General features: G+C 33.2%; 1 protein-coding gene across 1 annotated transcript in view; it reads right to left on the bottom strand.

The window, feature by feature from the left end:
- The window catches only part of Cpne8 (copine 8), a 204,357-nt gene that overhangs the window by 5,556 nt on the left and 175,003 nt on the right, over window positions 1–23,798 (bottom strand). Inside the window, exons 16-19 of the mRNA XM_027934231.3 lie at window positions 19,166–19,293; window positions 10,423–10,525; window positions 8,643–8,700; window positions 3,755–3,828 (exon numbers count right to left, since the gene is read on the bottom strand). Of these exons, the coding sequence (XP_027790032.1) occupies window positions 3,755–3,828; window positions 8,643–8,700; window positions 10,423–10,525; window positions 19,166–19,293 (363 nt within the window). The remainder of the gene's footprint in view (window positions 1–3,754; window positions 3,829–8,642; window positions 8,701–10,422; window positions 10,526–19,165; window positions 19,294–23,798) is intronic.

Below are 23,798 nucleotides of genomic sequence, written 5' to 3'. Positions count from 1 at the left end.
AAGCAACCTGGCATAGTTGTTTAGCTTCCCAACTTAGTGCACAGTTTCTTTATGTGCAAGTGACTGTAGGCAAAAAGGAACTAGCATGTTTAGGAGGATATAAGATGATACGGGAACAAAGTGAAGAAGAGGAAACTAGTTCAGGTGTGGGAGTGAGGGTAAGACAGAGGAAAATTTTAAAATAGAAGATTTCCATCAGTACAGATGAGGAAGCAAATGACATCAGAGGTAAAATGACAACAGAATAAGAGTAAATATTATGAAATTGTGTGGTACAAGTACAATTAATTTGTCTACATAAAATTTAGTATGTTTGTGTGTGTATTTAGCTGAAGAGGAAAACTGAGGTCAGGTTATAGAGACTCTTAAATGCTATGTTGATGTTTTAGAATCAAAGTTATACAGAATACTTCAGAATATTACAATCAGATATTTTAGAATTAAATCCAGATTCCACTTCTTGTTAGCTGTGTGATTATGGACAAGAGAAAATTGAACTCATTTTTTTTTCTTTTGTAAAATATAGTAATCCAAGTACCTGTTTCATAAAGCTAATTAAGGAGGGAGTTATGTAATGCTGTACCATGACCAGCACATAAGGCATGTCAGAGTTAGAAATTTCTACTAGGAGAAGAAGCTGTTGAAGATTTGATGTAAAAATAAATACCCAATCTACTATCCTCGACTCCCTCGACTCTCTGCTGAACCTCGACTACATATTATTTGTAGTCCTAGGCTTTTGTTTGTTTACTAGAGAAATCTGTTTTATTTGTGGTTTATTTAACATGATTAGCTTCAAAATGTAAGAAATGGAAAGAAGAGAAAAAAATAAAGGAGTCTAAATGGATCCTGTTCTCTGGTAATAGTTTAGCTAGTTTGTTTATAGATATTTTCTGGCCAAGAGGAGATGGACAATATTAAGGGAAGATTGACAATATTATCCTAGATGTGCCCCTGCAACCTCAATATTCTAAATATTCAAAAATGCTTCTATTCTTGAAAATAACTCATTTAAAGCAGTTTACAAAGGCTGGGAAGACATGGAAAGCTTTGAAGGTGGAATATTTAACCTTATTCAAGATGTGAGACAAGATGCCAGTTCTTCAACATAATGTAAATGTTTGGCTTGCTTACTATTTTGAAAAGGTCAATCCCCATTGAGGAACATCTCTGTGAAATTAGGAAGAGTGCATAAAATCTCCTTAACTGAATGATGAAATGTAAAACAAGATGTCCCTTGTCATTAGGGGGCTCCTCATTTGCTGGCTATACTGTAATTTCCTGTCCATGTCTCTAAGAATGCTCTACTCTTTCAGCTCAGCGTTTTGTGGCAGAATCCTTCAAGTGATTGCCTGTATCCCCAGGTGTGTTCAAAACCTTTGGGGATCCCAGTATCACTGAAGGACTGGTTATAAGGATTCTGATTCTTAAGAACAGGAAACTTAAATAATTACACTAACATATGTCTATGCTGGTAGACAACAAGTATTTTATGTTGTTACTTCTTCTGAGACTCATCATGGGAAGAGCAAAGATGAAGGAACTTGAGTTCACACACAGTGAAACAAAGGCCACTAGAGATTTACTGGCTTCTTCAAGATCGTGTCAAAATTGTACTTTCACAGATATATGGGTCCTATCTTAATATTCTACTCAATGCAGTAAATCCACTGAGAGAGCCTAGTTGCATAATAAAGGACATTGTTTTTATAAATGCAAGCAGGCATAACTCTTTGTTATCACTCACATATCAATTCTTTTAAAGAAAATCTTAGTGATATGAACAATCTTGGCTACTTCCTGGGGGAGGAAATAGTATACTAAGTTTCTCTCAAGCATCATCTAGAAGGAACTATGAGATATAAGGTGTCCCTTGCTAATTTCATAACAATTCATTACAACAGCAACATGACACTTTCTAAATGACTTCAAATTCATACTTCCCTCTGGTAATGTGATTTCTTGGAAACTGTGAGCCGGACATTACAGAAAGCTTTTAGATAAAGTGCGTAATTACTTGGACTTATAATTATACTGATGAGGTTGGTGAATAATTATATGTTTATGAAAAAACACCATGAGATTCTTAAATAGATGACATCAACACGTCATCTTTCTCAGATGCTTTTAGTCTATAATCATTTATTGTATATCTGTGTGCTTTTTACTTTACCAATTATGTTAGAGTGGAAGTTTAAATCATATTTAATTATTTAAAAAAACTTATATGGTTGTTTCTGTTTTAAAATTTGATTTTACTAATTAATGCAAAAGTGTTTTTTAATCTTTAGGAACATTATTTACTCTTTACATGATCATATTCATAAGTTGATTATAAACTGACATTATTTTCTCTTTCACTATATTAATCATTTTTGTTGTTTTTAGTGACTTCTAGTTCAGAAATATATTTTATGTAAGTCATCTCACTTAATTTTCACAATGCGATTTGCTTTGTAGAACACTGAAATTTTGAGAGTTTATCCAATTATCACAAGTAAGGATTTGAACCAAATTCTGAATGAGTCCAAATTATATTCTCTGAATAGCTCTAATATAGGTAAATATATAAGTTTGATTATTTTGGAGATAATACTGAAGTCCATTGTTTGTTCATCCAAAAACTTCTATGTACTGTGCTTAAATAATACTAAGACCCTCTTCATTTCCTAGTTAAAAGATGTGCTTCACGGCCTTTTCCCCTTTGCATAACCTAAAAAGTATGGACACTCTAAAATATGCAACTGTTTAGTTGAATTAACTCCTTGCTTTCAGTTATAAATTTTAGCTGAATCTTTGATTATTGAATGTTTTCATTCTATTCACTCCCCAAATAGTAGTCAGCAGTTATTTCTTCTTTTTTTTTTTTGATTTTTTAAAAAATACAAGACAGTGGAATGCATTACAATTCTTATTACACATATATACCACAATTTTTCATATCTCTGTATGTATATAAATTAGGTTATTTCTTAATTCTAACATTTTATATGTAAAACTTATGACTATAACATATTGTTATATATTTTATACACACATATTACATATATGTAATTTTAAGATCTATTTCTCCACTTTCCTTACTATAATCTATGGGGAAAATGTGACAATAATTATAATCTTTTTGTAACTATTTTATTTGTACATTTTTTACTATGTTTACTTAATCTGGATATATGTCAGCTGTTTTGAAACACTTAGTTTTTCCTGAGGACTAAAGAATGAATAAACAGGCATCATTTAAAAGACTGTTATGTTTCTAGCTTTTGATTTTACTAAAGGTCACAATGATGTTTTCTGAAAATAGTAAAGTAGGAAAAACACTTATTAGTAATTCCACTTATACCAATGAACCTGAAGGAGGAGAAGTGCTTAATATAACATCTCACAGAGAATTAACCAACTTAATTAAACAGAACCTAAAATTTCTGATTTCAATTTAAGTAAGTTGCTTATTTTAAATTATAGCAGACATGGGCTCTTCACAATGAACAAAACATAATTTTTGCTTAGTTTCTCCCCCGCCTTCTTTCTTTTTTGGGGGGTACTTTTTTGGGGGATACTTGGCCACTGAGCCACATCCCCAGCTCTGTTTTGTATTTTATTTAGAGACAGGGTCTCACTGAGTTGCTTAGTGCCTCACTTTTGCTGAGACTGGCTTTGGAATCATGAACCTCCTGCCTTAGCCTCCCCTCAGCCATTGAGATCACAACCATGCACCACGGCACCTGGCAATTTCTGCTTAGTTTCTTACCTGCACAATGTCCCTTTCGGCATATTTTCCTCTGGAGGAGACTCTTACATCATCACCATCCAATTCAACCATTGCTTAAAAATAAAATACAATCAATGATTTATTCAGTATATTTTTATCAAAATTTAAAACTATAGACAGTAAGACATCAGTATATATATATATATATATATATGTACACAGCAATATGTTCTATGTAATGACAGCAAGCCTGCCACCTTCATCTCTTCATTTATTTCTCCCACAAAACATGACTGAGTACACCACTTTTTGATAAAAGCAAGACAAGACCTTGAATGGCCCTTTCAGAGATAGGCAGAGCCAGTACATTCAGGAACAGTCTTTGGGTCCATTTCTCTCTTCTATAGGTTCTAAACTTTAGTTACATGCTTTTATGACTGATTGGGCAAGTAATATTAGCCCATTAAATTTTAATTTTTCTTTCTAATTTAAGAAATTTGGCAGCAATTTTAGAATTCTGGATGCCAAGTTAAACTGCATTCTCATCGGAACTACAACAAAGCTATATGTCCACATTGTCCAATTTTTACTTTATAAATAAATTACAAAATAAAGTGACATTTTATCAGTCCTTATACTGATCGCATAGTTAGGTTTTTATAAAGTCTGTTTTGTTGTTGTTGGTGGTGGTGGTGAAGAAGTAATTTCAGCATTGCATAGATCAGCTGGTATTTGGAAATGCTGTGATATAATGGGGCAGCTGGTGGCATAGAATGCCATGCTGCGATTAAGAACATTTTCCAGAGTTTATTAAGTTTTCAGTGAGAATTTTCTAAATAATTAATTACATGAGGGATGCTAATTTGTTCTTAAAGTATAATTCTATTACTTATAATTCATTTTGTATACACATGACATTCACCAGACTCCAGAGAGCCACTTGCAATTATGTTTGCCTCTTTACCCCCCAAAACAAAATAGTGCTCAGTCAGAATACAATCCACCTCTTCACTATTTTCTTCAGTCCTTGGATAATGTATTTGAGTTAAAAAAACATTGTTTTCAATTTTATCTTTCTATATATGTTTGTGAGTCAAAGTTTCGGCTGAAGTAACACTAATACGTACATCAGAGAGCAAGCATTCAACACTTTGCTTAGATATACCACACAAGTCATAATTTTATAAGATGTATACATTATCAATAATAAGTTAATGAACTTATTTAAAATACAAAAGACCTATATTTTCTCTGCTATTTCTTAGGATATAAATATGATGTTCAAATATTTTCAATACTTACTTCCTATTTCAACTAGGTTAGCTTTCATAATTTTCATTATTACTTTGAGACAAAATGGCACATTATACCTGGGCACAGTGGCCACACCTATAATCCCAGTGACTCGGGAGGCTTAGGCAGGAAGACTGCAAGTTTGAGACCAGCCTTAGCAACTTAGCAAGGACCTAAGCAATTTAGTGAAACCCTGTCTCAAAGTAAAAAAAAAATAAAAAGGGATCGGGATGTAGCTCAATGATATAGGACCACTGGATTCAATCCCCAGTGCAAAACAAACAACTGCACATTGATAGTGACAGATCAGCAATCACAGAAAATTCCCCTTTATTCTCTAATATATTAATAAGCTACAATAATTACCCTGTGCTCACTCTAAAATGGGAAACAAGAATCCAGTGATAATCTAGGTCTCACCTCCACAGTCCTCTACAATATCTATCTGTCTTTGAGAATGTTTCATTATCATTAATGAAGACAATGACAGTAATTCAGGTAATCCATAAAAGGATGAGATCTTATTAAGCATATCTTACTTTTCAATGTGCCCTTTGGGTTAAAAGGTTTCAGGCAGCAAGAGCCGGAGGCTCTGCATTTGAGAGAAGAAGAAGGGATGGTGTGCAAGTAGTGAGGGGCCACATCCACTCTTCAGGTTTTCAGACCATCTTATTCTCAAGGAGGCAGAGATTATGAGTCCCATTCCCTACAGGTATCCCAGCCCAGAAAGAGGTGCAGGAGAGACATACCTGCACTTCTTTCTAGCCATGAGAAAAAATGAATTTAGAATCCTTTCTATTTACTCCTTCCCCAACTTTCATCAAAGCTGATGGCCAGATGCCGCTGTAAGTTTACTCTTTGAATGTCTTTTAAGGATAAAGAAATCATATTTGGAGAAATCATTTTTTATTAATGAAGGTGCTTTATATTGGATAGGAAAGTCACCAAGGAAAATTACAAAGAGCATTTAAGACTATTCTTATTAAAATATAGAAATGGCTGGGTGCAGTGACACATGCCTGTAATCCCGGTGGCTTGGGAGGCTGAGGCAGGAGGATCATGAGTTCAAACCCAGCCTCAGCAACTTAGTGAGGCCCTAAGCAACTCAGCAAGACTCTGTCTCTAAATAAAATATATTTAAAAAGCTGGAGATGTAGCCCAGTGGTTAAGCAGCCCTGAGTTCAATCCTGAGCGCACGCGCACACCCCACCCCCCACATATATACACATTGCACACACATATGTATAAATGAATGAGAATATTCACTAATCTAATAGTTTATTCTTATTTCCTCTCTTCTCAAGAACAGATAGAAAATTTTGCATTTCTTGTTCATGCCAACCATGTCTTTCTGATTAAAACTGTGTAGATGTAGACTTATGTGATTAACAGATATAACCTGCAATTTGGATTTCAGTCTTTACTTTGCTGGATTAAATATATGAAATGTAAATTTATACTATGGTAGATTTCAAAGTTACAAGAGAGGCTCTTCTGATAGGATAGCAGTAATTTGACTGTAAGTCAGAGATTTTTCTATATTATGCATTATTGTCTCCTAACAGGATAGTTGACTTTTCTAGTACTCTTGAGTATCCTGAAAGTTTTCCATCCTATTAAAAGTTCTTTCTGGTGAATATAGAAACCAGGTGTTGCATGATACTAATTCCATATTCACATGTTCCCCAGGGAAAGTTTCAGTCTAATTTCCTGGAGGGGATTTTACTCGGAAGGTAACTTCCCTTTCTATCTGTAACCACCACATGCTGAGAGAGGAGTGAGTCATAGGATTACTAAGATTAGGAGAAAGAAATAAACTTGACTTCCCCTATCCTTGGAATGAATGTAGTTTCTCCTATGGAATGTTTACCAGCTAAAGCTCTACCCCATCAGGAGATCTGCAGATAACAACGAGGTCATTTAATCTAAAGGTAATGGAAAGTCCAACTCTGTTCACAGGATAACCCTATATCTCAAATTCTGCATTGCTGGTAATATAAGCTGATATGCTGGTCTGAGTGATGCCTGAATATTTTTTTTTTTCCAATTAGTTCAGAATCAGGGAGGAAAATGATGAATTATACCTCAAAACATAACAAATTCATTGGGAACAAAAGAAAAAAGAAGATAAATAGATGTGGCTGTGGGATGAGGGTAGTGTCCAGATGGTTGTACCTGCTGTTCTTCATAGAAATACGTGACCAAAAATATCAGGAAAGTGCTTTGTAGTCATGCACCATGTGTGGGGGTTCTTGAACAAGAAGAAGGGACTGAGGCTGACTATCACTGAGGTCATACACTTAACAGCAAAATTCTATAGGTGTCTGGAGACCTGAGATGTACCCATGAGTGGTGAGTCCGTTAGAGCTAAAAGCAAACAATAGCTGAAGAAAAAATGAGTTTAGTTCAGCAATCAGTAATGTTTGTGAATCACAGTCCATCACTGATTACTGCACGTTATCAGGTGCACAAGCATGGAAAAGAAGGCATTCCTAGCTCCAGAGAGGTGTTTCAAATTCACGCCTGAAGTACTATGTAAGCTGATGCAAACACTGAGAGAAAATATTAGCAGAAGCAGTAGCAGTCAGGACTAAATGACTTTTGCTTTAGAAACTGTAAGATAATGATCATGAAAAGGATGATCAGTCAAGCAAAAAATCTAAGGGAATCCAGAGTCAGCCAGATAGCTTTGCCCCTTGTGCTGTATCAGAGACTGACAGATCAGCACTATCCTTAGGCAGGGAGTCTGCTGATTAAACAAGAATCACCCGGTCATAATCATACTCAAATGAGCCACATATGTGCCTAATTTAACCAGTAACTTACCAAGGATGGTTCCAAACATTCTAAAAGTATTTTCTTTTCCAAAGTCCCGGGCTAAATAAATAGCCATTGTTAATAAAAATACTAGAACCAGGTGAATGTTCTATGGTCACACTATTGTTCAGCACAGTTTCCTAAAAGGAATTCACCAGATGACTAGAAATAGATTATGCCTAGTTTACCCAGATCACTAGTTACAAAACACCTGTAACTTAACTGATATTTGAATGAGGCCGGGGTCCACAAAGAAAACCACTCATGAGCCAATTTAGCATAATCATCTAAGGTCTCATTAAATTTCAGCTGGTCAGTTCCAATTCGTTTTACTTTGCTCTTTCACATGACAGCACTTCTCTATTTATAAAACTATGTCTATCAAGAAGCCAGGGTCTGGAAACTTATTAAATTAACATATTATGCTTATTTAACATTTCTTTTCACAACTTGATGATTTATTAATTTAGTGCTCATCCTTAAAGGTTTTTAGTGAACTCAGAATGTGTTTTGCCTCGGGAACTAAAACTCAATTTATCACCCTGTCAGTCTTAAATATTATTTTGAGGTATAAACTATCGCTAATGAAATGGTAAGCTACATGTTGAATTAATCTGAAAACTAGGGAGAGAATGTCCTATTTGGAAGACAGTACCTTTTACTTTGTTTACCTTAACAGACATCATCATGAACTGTCTATTTTTATGTCTACCTGGAAATTTTATCCAAACCCAAACAACCACAATAAAAGTCTATGAGCTTGACATATCAAACTCATTAGATTTCCAAGGAATGCTATTGCAATTTTACTACTTACCATCAAATTCAGCTGGTCCAACACCCACTATAATGATCGACATTGGAAGTTTTGAGGCCTTTGGAAAAAATAACACAATTAGCTTTCAATTGAGAAACTTAGTTATTAAGAAGAAGAAAATAATATTCTGAGTTTGATTTGATGTTTTCACAGATGTTCATTAACACAGTTTTTAAACGTATCCAAAATTATTAATAGAATGATATACTTGATTCCACTCTTATCCTTTCCAAACTCTCTAAGTATGCTAACCCAGTAGAGCATTTTTTCAGGAATAACCAGCTCTATACAAAACCAAGGAACATACACTTTCATTGCTATTTTCAGCCAAAATCTTTCTAAGCTGATGCTGGGTGTCTTTAGTTGGTTTTTCATTTTCTTTCTCCTCCCTGGATCTACCAGTTGCTAAGGGATAGGGGGAACCAAATTATTGCCAGATTCATGAAATAGTACTACCATATTTTACTTCATTTATACCAAAGGTTAGAAAAAGCCATTTTCACAGTAAATGAGGAAAAAAAAATAAATTATCACTATAGAAAATAATTTTCAGAATTCTTAGTTTATGTATTAAATATCCAGGAAATTGTGAGGGATACTGAATGTTTGATGTTTTTCCATCATTTGTATTACTTAATTTATATTATCACCTTAAATATTTAAATGGCAAGAAGGTGAGATCCAGCAACAGATAGATGGCACTCTATAGCAAACACATTTTCAGTCTGAAGGTCAATAAATTATGAATAATTGTTTCTCAGTGCATCATGTCCAGTTAGTTAAAACCTAAATTATTAAGTCCATATTTTAAAGTGCAAACTAATGCCGCTGAAGAAAGCATCAAGGAAATTGATAAATTTCAAGCATGTCTAGTTAAAAACACATAAACATAAATTTGTCTGCCTTTACCACCTTTTTGTTTGTTTTTTCTAAGAAAATCTATAATGCATTTGATTTTCCCCACATGTAACTGTTTTTTTTTTCTTACACCAAACAGTTGTATTTCTCTGTGTTTTTATTAAAACTAATTTTTCATTAAATGTCTACATTGTGCCAATCATTGCCAAGCCTAGGTATAGAAGGTGAGTAAAAGTGGATATGATTTAATAGATTATCATCTAGTAAATAAAGACTTCTATAGACAATTTAGAACAGAACTGGGCACAGTGGTATATGCTTGTAATCAAAATAACTTGGAAGGCTGAGGAAGGAGGATTGCAAGATAAAGTCCAGCCTTAGCAACTTAGCAAGATCCTGTCTCCAAATGAGAAATAAAAAGGACTGGAGATGTAGCTCAGTGGTAAATCATCCCTAGGTTCAACCCCCAGTACTATAAAAATTTTTTAAAATATATAGTAATAAAAACTAAACATACAATTAAGAATTAAAATGAGGAAAAAATCAAGTCCAGTTCTATAGAATTAGACAGCACAATTCTGTAACTGGAATGCAAATGTTAAGAAATAATCTTTACAAGTCATAACACTGCATACAATTATATCAACTAACAGAGGTATATACACTAACACACATTAAGCTAATACTGCTACTTTCTGTTTTCAAGGCAAGAATTTTATGCCAGTTGAACTATTTACCCAGACGTGTCCTTATGGATCAATAGTGAAGATATACATGAATTACCTGGATAAGGTTAAGAATGCAATCTGCTGCAAAGGTATGGGCATATTATTTCACTGTTATGTCACCTAAAATAGATTCTGTTCTCAACCTAAGGGGCCCCATGCTATTCCTTAGCCCAAGACTCCAGATCCCTACTCACATTAACTATGGACTCCTTGGTTTGAGCCATGTCAGAGATAACACCGTCTGTAACAATCAGGAGCACAAAATACTGGGAACCATCCTTCACAGAAGAAGCATATCTGTAAAATTAAGGAATACTGTGGTAAATAAAACATTCTATCTCCATATGATGGTTGCTAAATAACACAGTAAACAAACCTTTTAATCTTGAGAAAATATTTAGACATGTTAGAAGTCTACACAATGCAAACTCTTATGTAAACACTTTTCTGAAATAACACACTGGAATAACAGCAATGTTAGTGCCTGCCGGCACACAGAAATATACGGATGCCTTAGAAGTTTGTTTTTAATAAAAATTTTACTAAGATGAGGGCTGGTTTAGCACAATGGGATACACAAGGGTTTGGGAATAGACTTGTCCTGACTAAGCAACATATTATGATCTTCAATAAATTATGTGAGCTGTCTGAACTGTATTTTGTTATCTTGAAAAATCAGATAATAACACATCTCTATATTGTTGGATGAAGTAATAAAGAATTACACGTATGATTCTCAATATATAATAAAATTTGATAAGTTATAATAAAATAAATATAATAATAAAATGATTTCTGTTTGGAACAATATAGAGGTGATGGTTGCACCAACATTGTGAACATATTAAATACCTTTAAAATGTACACCTTAAAATGGTTAATTTATAGAATAGAAATTTCACTTCAATAAAAAAACTGTAATAGAAGAAATGCCTTTTGACATACCCACAGTTCAAGTTCTTAATACACACGTTATTGATGAAAAATGGGAAGAAAATTATAATACGGAAAAAAATTACATGTAGAATAATAACATTCTAGTACTTAAAGTCTATCAGAATTCTCACCAAATAATAACTCAGAGGCAGATTTTATGAATTTGCTACATTTTACTATATTTCGTCTTTTCCTGTTCTTCATTCTAGATTCGTAGTCAATATTGTCAACTAGATAATTTTTATGAGTTCTGTGCCTGACCTGTATGCAGTCCATATCCAAGCAAACACTCACTGGTACTTGTAAGAGACATATAGTGAACAGGAAAACTACGGTCCAAGTTTCTAAAAAATTATCAGAATTACTGAATTTAAAAAAATTCTATTGACCGGCCAATGAAATTCCTTCCAATCTGAAGGACCCCAAGGGATCCTGTTTGAACAGGTTGCAGGGCAGACAAATAGCACATCATCCCAGTGAACAAGTTTTTTCTTGGACTGGAGAGTAAGCAACCATATGAATAAAAAAAATGTATTTACTAGTTTCTTAGGTACTACTGAAACTAATATGTATTCATGCTTCTAATAAAATGACGGGTAAATTTCTAGACTGATGAAGAGAATATGAACAACTGATGCTGGATGTTAAGGAAGGTGCATTAATTTGATTGTGCTACAACCAATGGGAAACAATCCAAAGCAGTTAGGAACCTACTCTCTTAATACTTTTACGAAATCTCACAACTTTACTCAGGAATTCAATTTTTTTTTCTTTAATTTTTATTGTTGGTTGTTCAAAACATTACATAGTTCTTGACAAATCATATTTCACACTTTGATTCAAGTGGGTTATGAACTCCCATTTTTACCCCGGATACAGATTGCAGCATCACATGGGTTACATATCCACTGTTTTACATATTGCTATACTAGTGTCTGTTGTATTCTGCTGCCTTTCCTATCCTCTACTATCCCCCATCCCCTCCCCTCCCATCTTCTCTCTCTACCCCATCTACTGTAATTCATTTCTCCCCCTTGTATTATTTTCCCCTTTCCCCTCACTTCCTCTTGTATGTAATTTTGTATAACCATGAGGGTCTCCTTCCATTTCCATGCAATTTCCCTTCTCTTTCCTTTTCCCTCCCACCTCTCACCCCTGTTTAATGTTAATCTTCTTCTCATGCTCTTCCTCCCAACTCTGTTCCCAGTTACTCTCCTTATATCAAAGAAGACATTTGGCATTTGTTTTTTAGGGATTGGCTAGCTTCACTTAGCATAATCTGTTCTAATGCCATCCATTTCCCTGCAAATTCTATGATTTTGTCATTTTTTAATGCAGAGTAATACTCCATTGTGTATAAATACCACATTTTTTTTATCCATTCGTCTATTGAAGGGCATCTGGTTGGTTCCACAGTCTTGCTATTGTGAATTGTGCTGCTATGAACATCGATGTAGCAGTGTCCCTGTAGCATGCTCTTTTTAGGTCTTTAGGGAATAGACCGAGAAGGGGAATAGCTGGGTCAAATGGTGGTTCCATTCCCAGCTTTCCAAGGAATCTCCATACTGCTTTCCAAATTGGCTGCACCAATTTGCAGTCCCACCAGCAATGTACAAGTGTACCCTTTTCCCCACATCCTCGCCAGCACTTGTTGTTGTTTGACTTCATAATGGCTGACAATCTTACTGGAGTGAGATGGTATCTTAGGGTGTTTTTGATTTGCATTTCTCTGACTGCTAGAAATGGTGAGCATTTTTAGGAATTCAATTTTTACTATTTAAATAGCAACATTTTTTAAAGCATTCTTACTAGCCCTAATTCTAAAACATGGGAGTTTTACCTTTTGTGTAATTAAAGGAAGGTTAGAAATAGTAGTGGTGAATTTTTACCAGGTTCAAAAATAATACAGAAAATTGAATATTAAGTTGACATCAAAAATTCCACTTCAAGTAACTTGGCTGATTTTCTTTTGATTCACCAGTATATATGTCTAAGAGGAGATCACATTCATAATTCTCCCCATTTATAGGGGAGAGCAACTGAAGCAGATCATAGTAAACTGTGAATTTCTCTTAAATTTGTTATTTATCTTATAAATGCATAGGAATTTTGCACTCATAGTATATATGCAATTGTACTAATGCTTTATATTTCTTAACTTTGAGGAAAACTTATGCTGTAGAAAGATGCACTCATTTTATTATGTGATTCCTTCCACCACTAAATCATTTGACCTGAGAATAAATTACATTATTTTATAGAAAAGCATCCAATCCATTTGAGTCTTTATCACAATCAGCAGCATAAGTCAATGTTTTTAAACTATTTATTGTTTCTATGGCATTTGCCCTATGCAGTGGTATAGTGTTCCACTTTGTAAGTAAATCTAAATTTTATACAAATACAGTGTTGTACTACCACTTCTTCTAATTTAGCCATTTATTTTAAAAGTATTACTTAGTATTTCTTAAATATGTACTTAATATGCTACAGAAATGTATGAAGTAGAAAGCCTATGCTGGCCACACCTGGATACCTCTTCCAGGAGGTGACACAGATACATGGACTGGCAGAACAGATCATATTTTAAAGGAAGCTTGTTCCTTAACAGAACCTGATGATGAATCATTCAGTAAACGCATAATTAAAACTTGCATTAAAAGTCACCTCACTGCCTTTTCTCAAACATAGCCAATCTATAATTTATATATTAATATTACCATGATCAATCTGAGAGAAAAGCTAGCTTTGTCAGGGTTGTGGAACTTAAACATATTTCTTTGGAGTTTCTGTCCAAGTTTCTAGAATTGTTCACATAAAAGCTCAGAAACTGTTGGCTCATTTTTGTGAAACATTATTTCAACTTATTATTAGTTCACAGGAATGGAGAGGGCATGAAGACAAGAAACTGGCTCAGGAATGTTTTACTTAAGGAACTCGGTTATGATTTATACAATGGATTGAATCTTCCTACTATCCAGTAAAGGAATGCATACATTTAAATATTTCAAAACAAAGGAACCATAAATTTTATGCTAACAAGTCATCACCCCAAACTACTTTTGCCTGTGTAATGAAATGACCAAATACATTCACAATGACAGGTAGCCTTGCTTCAGTTCCTTTTGTGTCTTTACCTCTGTAGCAGTGACAAAAAGGTTTAAAGAGGCAAGATGTCAGAACAGACTGGAGTTGAAGTCAGACTATTTAGGTTGGAATTTTAGCTCCACCACACTTAGCCACTCACCATACCCACTTGATTATCGGTACCATAGGAACAATAACACTATTGTAATCTCCTAGAGTTATTATGAAGATTAAAAGAAATAATCCATATTGCAGCACTGAGATAATGCACGGGCTCAATAGTGATTGTTTAGATTTTATTATTATTGATCATATGGAAGAAATAAAGTAGACTACACTCTATAAATTAATTTGGAAATTCCAAAATAAAAATGTCATTTTTTTTTCAAAAATGAAAATTAATTTTGACTAATTATCTAGATTCTGCAATGTTCTCAATATCAGGAAAAAAAATAAATATAAAAAGCCAGTAGAGGGGCTGGGGATGTGGCTCAAGTGGTAGCGCGCTCACCTAGCATGCATGAGGCACTGGGTTGGAGTCTCAGTACCACATAAAAATAAAATAAAGATATTAAAAAAAAAAGTCAGTAGAACAGAAGTTGATAGATCCCTCTTTTTTATGGTACCAGGATTGAACCCAGGGACATTTAACCAGTGAGTCACATCCCCAGCCCTTTTTATTTTTTATTTTGAGACAGGATCTTGATGAATTGCTTAGGGCCTCACTAAGTTGTTGAGGTGGCTTTGAACTTGTAATCCTCCTGTCTTAGTCTCCTGAGCCTGTGGGATTATAGTTGTGTGCCACCACACTCAGCTAGATCCCTTTTTTAAAAACAGAAATGATAGTGCCTCAAAACAAGTAATTTATTAGGCAGTGGAAACAAATGGCTAAAAGGAAACAATGAATATATCTATGTCAAGTAAAGAAAATGGAGAAATTTTATGGTAGTCTGGAAATATATTTGATATTTTCACTGTATTTATTTTTGAAGTATTAAGTTGTTAAAAATATACCAGTACATAATATTCATCTCAGAAAATTTAAAATTGACATAAAATTTTAGATGAATCAAAACTTTTAAAAAAATAAGAATGGAAATATGTTACCATAGCCAAGAAGAAACTGTGATTAATCATGAGATAGTTAAAACTACATTTTATTCAAACGGAATACCTACATACACATAATTTCCTTCATATTTTCTATCTACTGTTATTAATTAATGAAATTGAAACAGCATAATAAATATTAAGCACTTATTAAGGTCATTATATGGAAGCCCCCAAAATTATTTCTCCAATTTCAAACTTGCTTTCAATTTGCAAAACAATGGTAAAACATTTCTTTCTTTGGTAGATATGATGATTAGTATTGTGTGTCAATTTGGCTAGATTTAAAACCCAGTTATTTAATCAAATTATAATCTAAGCATTGCTGTGAAGGGATTTTGTAGATATCATTAACATCTACAATCAAATGACTTTTAAGTGAAAGAAATTCGTTCAACTAGTTGAAGGCCTTAACTTGTTTTGTCCTATTGTCCCAGATTTGGAACATATATAAACAGTTAGATATAATATGTAATATAATTACATAACATACAATTATAATAATAAACACACAATTATGTTACAATATAATATTAATTAACATGATGATATATTTAAGCTTTAGATTAGCATTTCTAACCTATCTAATGTAGCCATGTAATTTCATTGTAACATTGTTAACATTCCTAGAAAAAGAGAATTCTATTTTAAGAATGCAGTATCAGCTTACCTGAGTTTCCAAACTGTCCACCTCTCCTATAAATATTACACTTTCCAGCACCTACAACTGCTTGAGTCAATTCTTTGAACTACATCTCTACATGTATACCTTTTTCTACATGTCTCTTATTTGTTGCAGAAACCCGATAGGGCCGGTATCAATCACAATCACATTTTCCACAAGTGATTAAGACAGACTAAGCATTTATATTGAATAGTTTCTTTAGTTTTCAATTATAATCTTGCTAATTAAAATACATTCATAATGTATAATATTTAGCTAATTAAACAGGTATGGATTTCTCAGTATATGCAAACTACTGTGTATATACACATAAGTATATAATTTAATCACAATAAACAGTTCCTACCTTCAATGTGGAAAATATCTACTTACATGTGACAATAGAGCAGCATTAAATTAGGTAAGTGTTGTGATAGACACATACATGGAATGATATCACAGAGCAGAAGCAATGATTCACTGTGACTGAACTGTGGTACATTTGGGAAAATGTGAAGTAAAATGGAGTCAGATGGGTGGGAAGTGGCTGGATATTGGAAGTTCTTGAATGCCTAGCTAAGATATCTGCACTTAGATTTATGACAAGGCATTAATAGATATTGAGTAGAACTTTTACATCATTTTAAATATTGTTCCTTGGCCAGCTTTGGGAAAAGATAACTGAAAAAGCCGGAAATCAGAAGCAGAGGGTTGGAAATCCTCAGAAAAGCATATAAAACCTTCGAATATTACAAATTTGATATCTAGAGTCTTCTCTATTTCATGGTCTGTCATCCCATTAATATTGTAAGTCAGCAGTCTTACTACGCAAAGATCAGTTCCCAAAATGGGCATGTGCTTAAAGTCATTCTTAAGAAGAATAAGCATTCTTCAAAAATGCCAATAGAAATGATAAAAAGCCACTAAGCTTTTCCTCATTTAAGAAATATACTTCTGAAGGTTCAAAAAAAATGAAACAAATGGACAAAGTATATACAAATATTTTCTCGACTTAAAACAAGTTTTAATAGCAATAAGTTAGTATATTTAGAATTCTTTTATTAGGTATTTGTTGATTACTTACTGCCTATATGATAGACATGGTGCTAAGTACTATAGAAATGCAGTTACAAGTGATGAATAAGAAATTATATATAAGTAAAGGTCACACTCATTTTAAATATGGTATGGCACTTATTTTGATGTAGAAAAAATAGTACCTTGTTTGTAGTTGATAAAGTTTTTGGATGAGACAAATTGTATGCATGTTTTAATAAAAATTTAAAAACAATTGAAACATAACATTTAAAGATAAGAGAATGAAGAAAGGTATTTCTTTTACAGATCTGTAATAAGAGATAGATACACAGCATTTCCTATTGTGTTGAAAAGAAATGATGATTCATAAAAAGCATCTTTATTGTTTTTTCTCATTTTCTTCCATTTAAAAAAATAACAATAAAGAATTATTAGATTATGTCTTATTTTCAAAGAGTCTAAAAGCTTTAGCTAGCAACTACCTCTATATTTGAGAATTTACAAAATGCTGGGCAAAACATAAAATGGCAATAGAATACTATAAATAGTATATACAAATGTATCAAGAAATCTTGTGTCTGTAATTTTAATTTTTATAATGGAGATATACCAGGACAAGAAAAATTTAAAATTAATTTGTAAGCACTGATGAAGACAATTATAATAACTAGCAGGAATTCACACAAAATAAGTTCTGCCATTCTTGTCTTACCTTTTTTGTAAAAATGTGATCTGTTAGGTCATATGAATCAATTAAAATTTGTCTTGTACTAATATAATATTGATTCTGCTTTTTTAAAAAAATCATCAAAAAAACTAGGAAATTGTAGTATGTATAACATTTCTTATCCAGGCTAATATAATAAGGTATGATATGTCTTTCAAATTACAGGTAATGACCTACTAGTGTATTATGATATGAATTTTGTGGGCCAAAATCTGAATTGGGAACAGAAAAGAATAGCATGCCATAGAAACAGAAAATATGAGATAAGAATAAGTATCATTCTATAACTAAATTTTTTGTGTGTATGTACAAGGTTGAGATGTAAAATTCACATTTTAGCACAGATTAGAGATAAAATGTTAGAAAAATTCAAACTAATGGGTAAAATTCACAGAGTTTTCCTTAATGTATCACTGTCATTCCGAGGTAGAGTTTCCCCTGGGGAGGTCCACTGAGGTCAGCTTTGGGTGCAGGGGTACTTTAGCATCTTGTCCATGTCCCAGATAATGGAAAGTAGAACACATTAAAATTTTTAGTCATGTCCAGCAGGGAAGTGGTAAAGCAACAGAACCTTCAGAGAACTAGAGTTTCATATGACCTTTGTACACTGATAAACTGGTGAGAATGAGATACTTTTTCAAGTTTTGGTTACATATTTGAAAGGACATAGAGATATTCCTTTTTGATTATCTCAAAATAAGACAGAGCTTCATAGGATTTGCAGTTGGCTCAAGTGAAACATTTTAGGGATTTGAAAGGCAGTGTCTAACTCATTTTTTGCATTAATGAACAAAATGGTAAATAAGTATAAATAGATTTTCAGATTTTTAACATTTTCTCTAGAACATGTAATAGATGGAGTCACAAGCAATTATATTCTGATCTCAGTACTATGCACTATATATAGGTAAAGCACTGGGAATTTATAAAATTAACTACTATATTAATTCCAGAAGTTAAAATAATGTGCCCTATATATATCATAAAACTTCAAATTGTTGTCTTAATTGAATTCAGTCTCATTACTTCTATGCTACTATGGAACATGACATTAAGTATGAATGACTAACATAGTTGAGCTCATCATCAATCATGTTATTGCTCTCATGAAAGCTTTTTTTTTTTTAAATAAAATTCCATTTTGTTGAACAAAGACAGGTCCTAACATAACTTAGTGTATGTTTCTTCACTTAACATTCTGATGTAAAGTTCTCAGCGAAGTATCCTGAGAGCTTAATAGGGGCACCACCATTTTAACTTTTTCCTCACTTTATTAGAGGTATATTAAAGAAAGCAACTTTGATGTGTGGAGTCATTCCAAAAAATATCATCATCCATTACACTGGAATAAATACCTTCTCTATTCTATACTTACCTTGCCACATGGTTAATTACAGGAGCAAAGTTGGTTGGCCCATACAGTTGGACAGATTTCAGACTCCTATAATAAGCCTCCATAACCCCTTCAATGCCATCACAGTAGGGATTTTGAGGGTTGCCATTCTGTAGAAAGTTAGAGGGCAAAAAAATTAAAAACTTAATGTCTCAGCCAGGTGTAGTGGTGAATGTCCGTAATCCCAGCAGTTTAAGAGGCTGAGGCAGGAGGATCACAAGTTCAAAGCCAATCTCAGCAACTTAGAAAGTTGCCTCAAGTAACTTAGTAAGATCCTGCCTCAAAATAAAAAGTAAAAATGGAGTGGGGATGTGGCTCAGTGGTTAAGTGCTCCTGGGTTCAATCCCCAGTACCAAAAGAAAAAGTAATGTCTCTGTGAATATCAAATGAAAAAAAGGGAATAATACACACAGACATACATAAAGTTACTTTTAAGAGATATTCTTTTGTAGACTTTATAAAAACAAAAATATAATAAAGTGTTCAATAATATATTAATATATATTACAATGATATAAAATGCATAGACAAGAAAATTCAAATTAATCTTAAGAGAAACAGAATATCACACATTCTAAAATGAATACTGTCTTAATTTCACATATGTTGATAAATAGGTAGAGATGAACATATCAAAATTCTGAAAAGCAGAATATCAAAATAGCGGTTACATCCAGGTGGTTAGATAACTGGTGATTTTCATTTCATTCTTTAGCCTATTCTATATTTTTTTTCAAAAATGCATGCAATGAACATACATTAAAATGAAAAAAAAATTCCAAATGTATAACTTTAATCTATTTTAACTGAAAGAAAGAAAAATGTAAAATATATGCCACATGGACAATTTTCAGATTACAACTGATAACTCCAACTAGAGAAGGGATCAGAGGGATGATAATTTGGAGTGGGAAACATCAAGACAAAGTAAAAGGAAAAATATTTGAAGAAACATATGCACATTGTTCAAGGGAAATGAATATGATACTAATGAGTTCTGATTCTGGGGATGGTACCCAGATGGACAACTTGTAGTGCTTTATCTACCTTCCATGTTCTTGTCATTATTCCATCTGATTCTCCTATTTCCCATTCCACAAATAAAACTAATAATTATTATGAATAACACATGGTGCACAAAGTTGTGCCCTTTTGCATAGTTGCATAAGACAATAAACAATTATTGTCTCACACCTGGGGAGAATCCAGAAACTGCTCAACTGGGTGGCTCTTGAACAGGATCTCTCATGAGGTCAAAATGCTGGCCTGGACTGTAGTTATCTGAATGCCTGACAAGGCTGACGGATCTACTTCCAAGACTCACAAGGCTGTTCATCAGAGGACAGATTGACTCTCCCAGTGCTGCTTCTCATAACATGGCAGCTAACTTCCCCCAGAACTTGTGATCCAAGAGAGATGACAAGGACAAAACACCAAGGGACTTTCATAAGCTATTTTAAGAAGTGGCATACCATTACTTCTACTTAATTTGCTAGAAACCAGTCACTAAGTATAGCCCACACTCAAGGGAAGGGGAATGAGTCTCCACCTGTGAAGGAGGGGCATATGGAAAATTTTGTAGTTATATTTTGAAACACAGGGATAGTTATTACATTTAAGCACAGTTAGCAATCATTTTGGCCTGAGTGTGCTTATCTTTAAAAAAATCACAAGTAACTGGCAATCCACAATTAAAATTTGTTGAATTTTATATGCCAAGTTTTAAAGTATTTACATATATAATTTTTATAATAACCTCTAAAAAGGTAGCTTAAAGTACTGTCATTATCCTTGCTTTATAGATAAAGAACTGAGGCACTGAGATCATCGTATGCCCAAAGTTACACAACACAAATAGGAGATCTAAGATTTGAAATTTAGTTAGTCTAACTCCAAGGCTCCCTCTCTTAATCACCATTACATCACCACATTATGAAACCCTAAACTTTTCGCAAAGTTGGAGAACTTGGAAACTGAGCCAGAAATTACCAACTACTTCAATTTTGTCATTTGTAAGAAAAGGATTTTTAATCATTTTTTTCCTTTTATTATTCTCTCTTCAGTTTTTATTAACTCTCACATAATGTTTTACATAAAAAATTATAAAAGACCTCTGTGAATTATAAAATCGGTTACACAGATTATTTGAAATTAAAGTGTAAGAGTTTAACATTTAGCACAAAACAGTTGATGATTGGTTTTGATGTTAATCTGAGCTGGCCTATTTAACCTTCTTTTAAGTAAGATTTTTATGGTGCTCTTTTCCCTTGATAAGATATGAAACTAATTAAAATTAAAACTCATTACCAATTTTGAACATATAAAAATGTAGTATGTATCTGCCTTAAGGGAACAATTACAAACTAGGATAGTTCTGAGCTACTTTTTGATCAGCATTTTAACATTTTACTGGGGGTTTTTATTTCTTTTTCTTTTCTTTTCTTCTTTTTTTTTGAGAGAGAAGAGAGAGAAAGAAAAAAAGAGAGAATTTTTTAATATTTATTTTTTAGTTTTCGGTGGACACAACATCTTTATTTATTTATTTATTTTTTTTATGTGGTGCTGAGGATCGAACCTAGCGCCCTGCGCATGCCAGGGGAGCCTACTAAGGCTTCAGCCACATCCCTAGCCCCAGGGGTTTATGGCGCTATGAAACTATTTTCTTCTTTTCCTCTAAAACTGAAATTACAACAAGGCTCATGTTTTGTTTTGTTTTTTTCTTTTGGTAGTGGGAAGATAATCATTAGACCCTATTCACCACATGGATTGGTTTAAGCTTTGATTTCTGAATTCTTCCTAAACCATAAGTTGCTCTAAGGTTTCTTCAAATGGCTTAAATGATAATAAGAATGTGTTGTAATATAAAATCATATCTTCTTTTTCACATGTATTCTGTATTATGTCAGGATTATTTTAAATATTTTACGGCTACTCAAAGGAGATTTTTCTCTTTTTAAAAAAATATTTTATAGTTACTGATAGACCTTTATTTTTTACTTATTTATATGCAGGGCTGAGAATCGAACCCAGTTCTACACACATGCCAGGCAAGTGCACTACTGTTGAGCCACAGCCTCAGGCCCAAGGAGATTTTCTTTTTAATGGTAAAGTTGTAATGAGTTACAAAGGATTTTTAGTCTGCTTAAAAACTAATTTCTTTAAACAATTATACATGGAATCAATTTTTGCTTGTTAAAAGATATTGAAATGAATATATACGTGGCTCTTGCATAAAAGAGCTAGATAAAAACTAGATGTTTTTAAAATTAAATTCACTTAATTCTGTTGTTTATTAATGAAGGAGGCAAAGGATGCCCTACTTCATAACTTATTTTTAATTAATAAATTTTTATATTATAAAATTATGAATATTTAGTCGTAAATATGTAGAAAAGAATAAAGAACTGAAGTCAAATGAGCAATAATTCCACCACAGAAACCTACCTGGCTGGAAGTGTCTAAGCTCTCATGCCTTTCCCTCCCCATGGCTGCCTCAGGAATCCTACTGAGATTTAGATTCAGTTCCATGCAAGAAACCCATAGCATCTATTGCTGCCTGTAGCCTATAACAGTTTTCAGCAGGGCTAACAAGCTGATAAGACACTGAAGAGAAGCTGTTAGAGGCTATTTCTGTGCTATAAAATATGTCTGTTGTTGCTTGGAAATTTTCTTTTCTATGGGAAAAATGTGGGAGAATTATTCCTTTTATTCAACCAACAAACATCTTTTGAGCTTTTATTTTATGTATGTATAGTGCAGTGTTAAAAACAGTTGTTTATTAAATTGTTAGTGTTTAGCTGGAAGAAAGATATCTATGTAAAAATTAAAATGTACAGATTTCTATAAATGCCAAAATAAGTGAAAGGTATGCAAGAGATTTAGACATTTAGAAGGAGCTATCACTTGGACAGGAGTAGCATTTCTCTGCTGATCAATGTAGAAGCCTTTCTTTTTAAAGGTCCCTGGCCACATGCCCATTGGAAATATTCTTCTAGAACTCCACATGATTGCATTTTAGAATAGCCCTACAAGGAGTCATCAAAAGTTATAAAGAGAGGGGAGAGATGACTCATTCTTTTTACAACTTGAAGTGTTAAAACTGTAGGAAATTCTTTCTTTCCTTTCCCATTCCCTTTTCTTTCCCCATGGTATCTATTCTTATACATGCTTTACATTAAAGACTCAGTTTATCTGAGACTTTGTTGATAAACAAAAGCTCAATTTCAACATCAGTGCTAGCCAAAATCACTCACTAGGAATTATTTTATTTTCAAATATGCCTCCTTTGCCATCTGAAAAAAAATCGATTTGGTGAAATAGTGACTATATCTCAATCTCACTATATGTCAATATCTCATTACATTGGCAGTTAATGTACATCATATATTTTTACCATGGAGATATGAGGGTTGGTTACTACTATGTGGTCATTTATTGTCAGATTGTTACAGGATTCAAGCTTTTGTATTTGCCATGTTTGGTACCTCTCTCTATATCTATTACAGTGATTTAGGATGAGGTTAATGTAATGTGTTAGCAGACATCATACCAAATATCTCATCCAAGACCTAAACATTAAAGTAATACCATTGTTACGTAATACTAAATGGAAGCA

This window comes from Marmota flaviventris, chromosome 3 (assembly GCF_047511675.1).
Source record: "Marmota flaviventris isolate mMarFla1 chromosome 3, mMarFla1.hap1, whole genome shotgun sequence".
Classification (NCBI taxonomy): domain Eukaryota; kingdom Metazoa; phylum Chordata; class Mammalia; order Rodentia; family Sciuridae; genus Marmota; species Marmota flaviventris.
The sequence above is the reverse complement of the archived record's forward strand: the minus strand, read 5'-3'. Positions and strand labels throughout refer to the sequence as shown.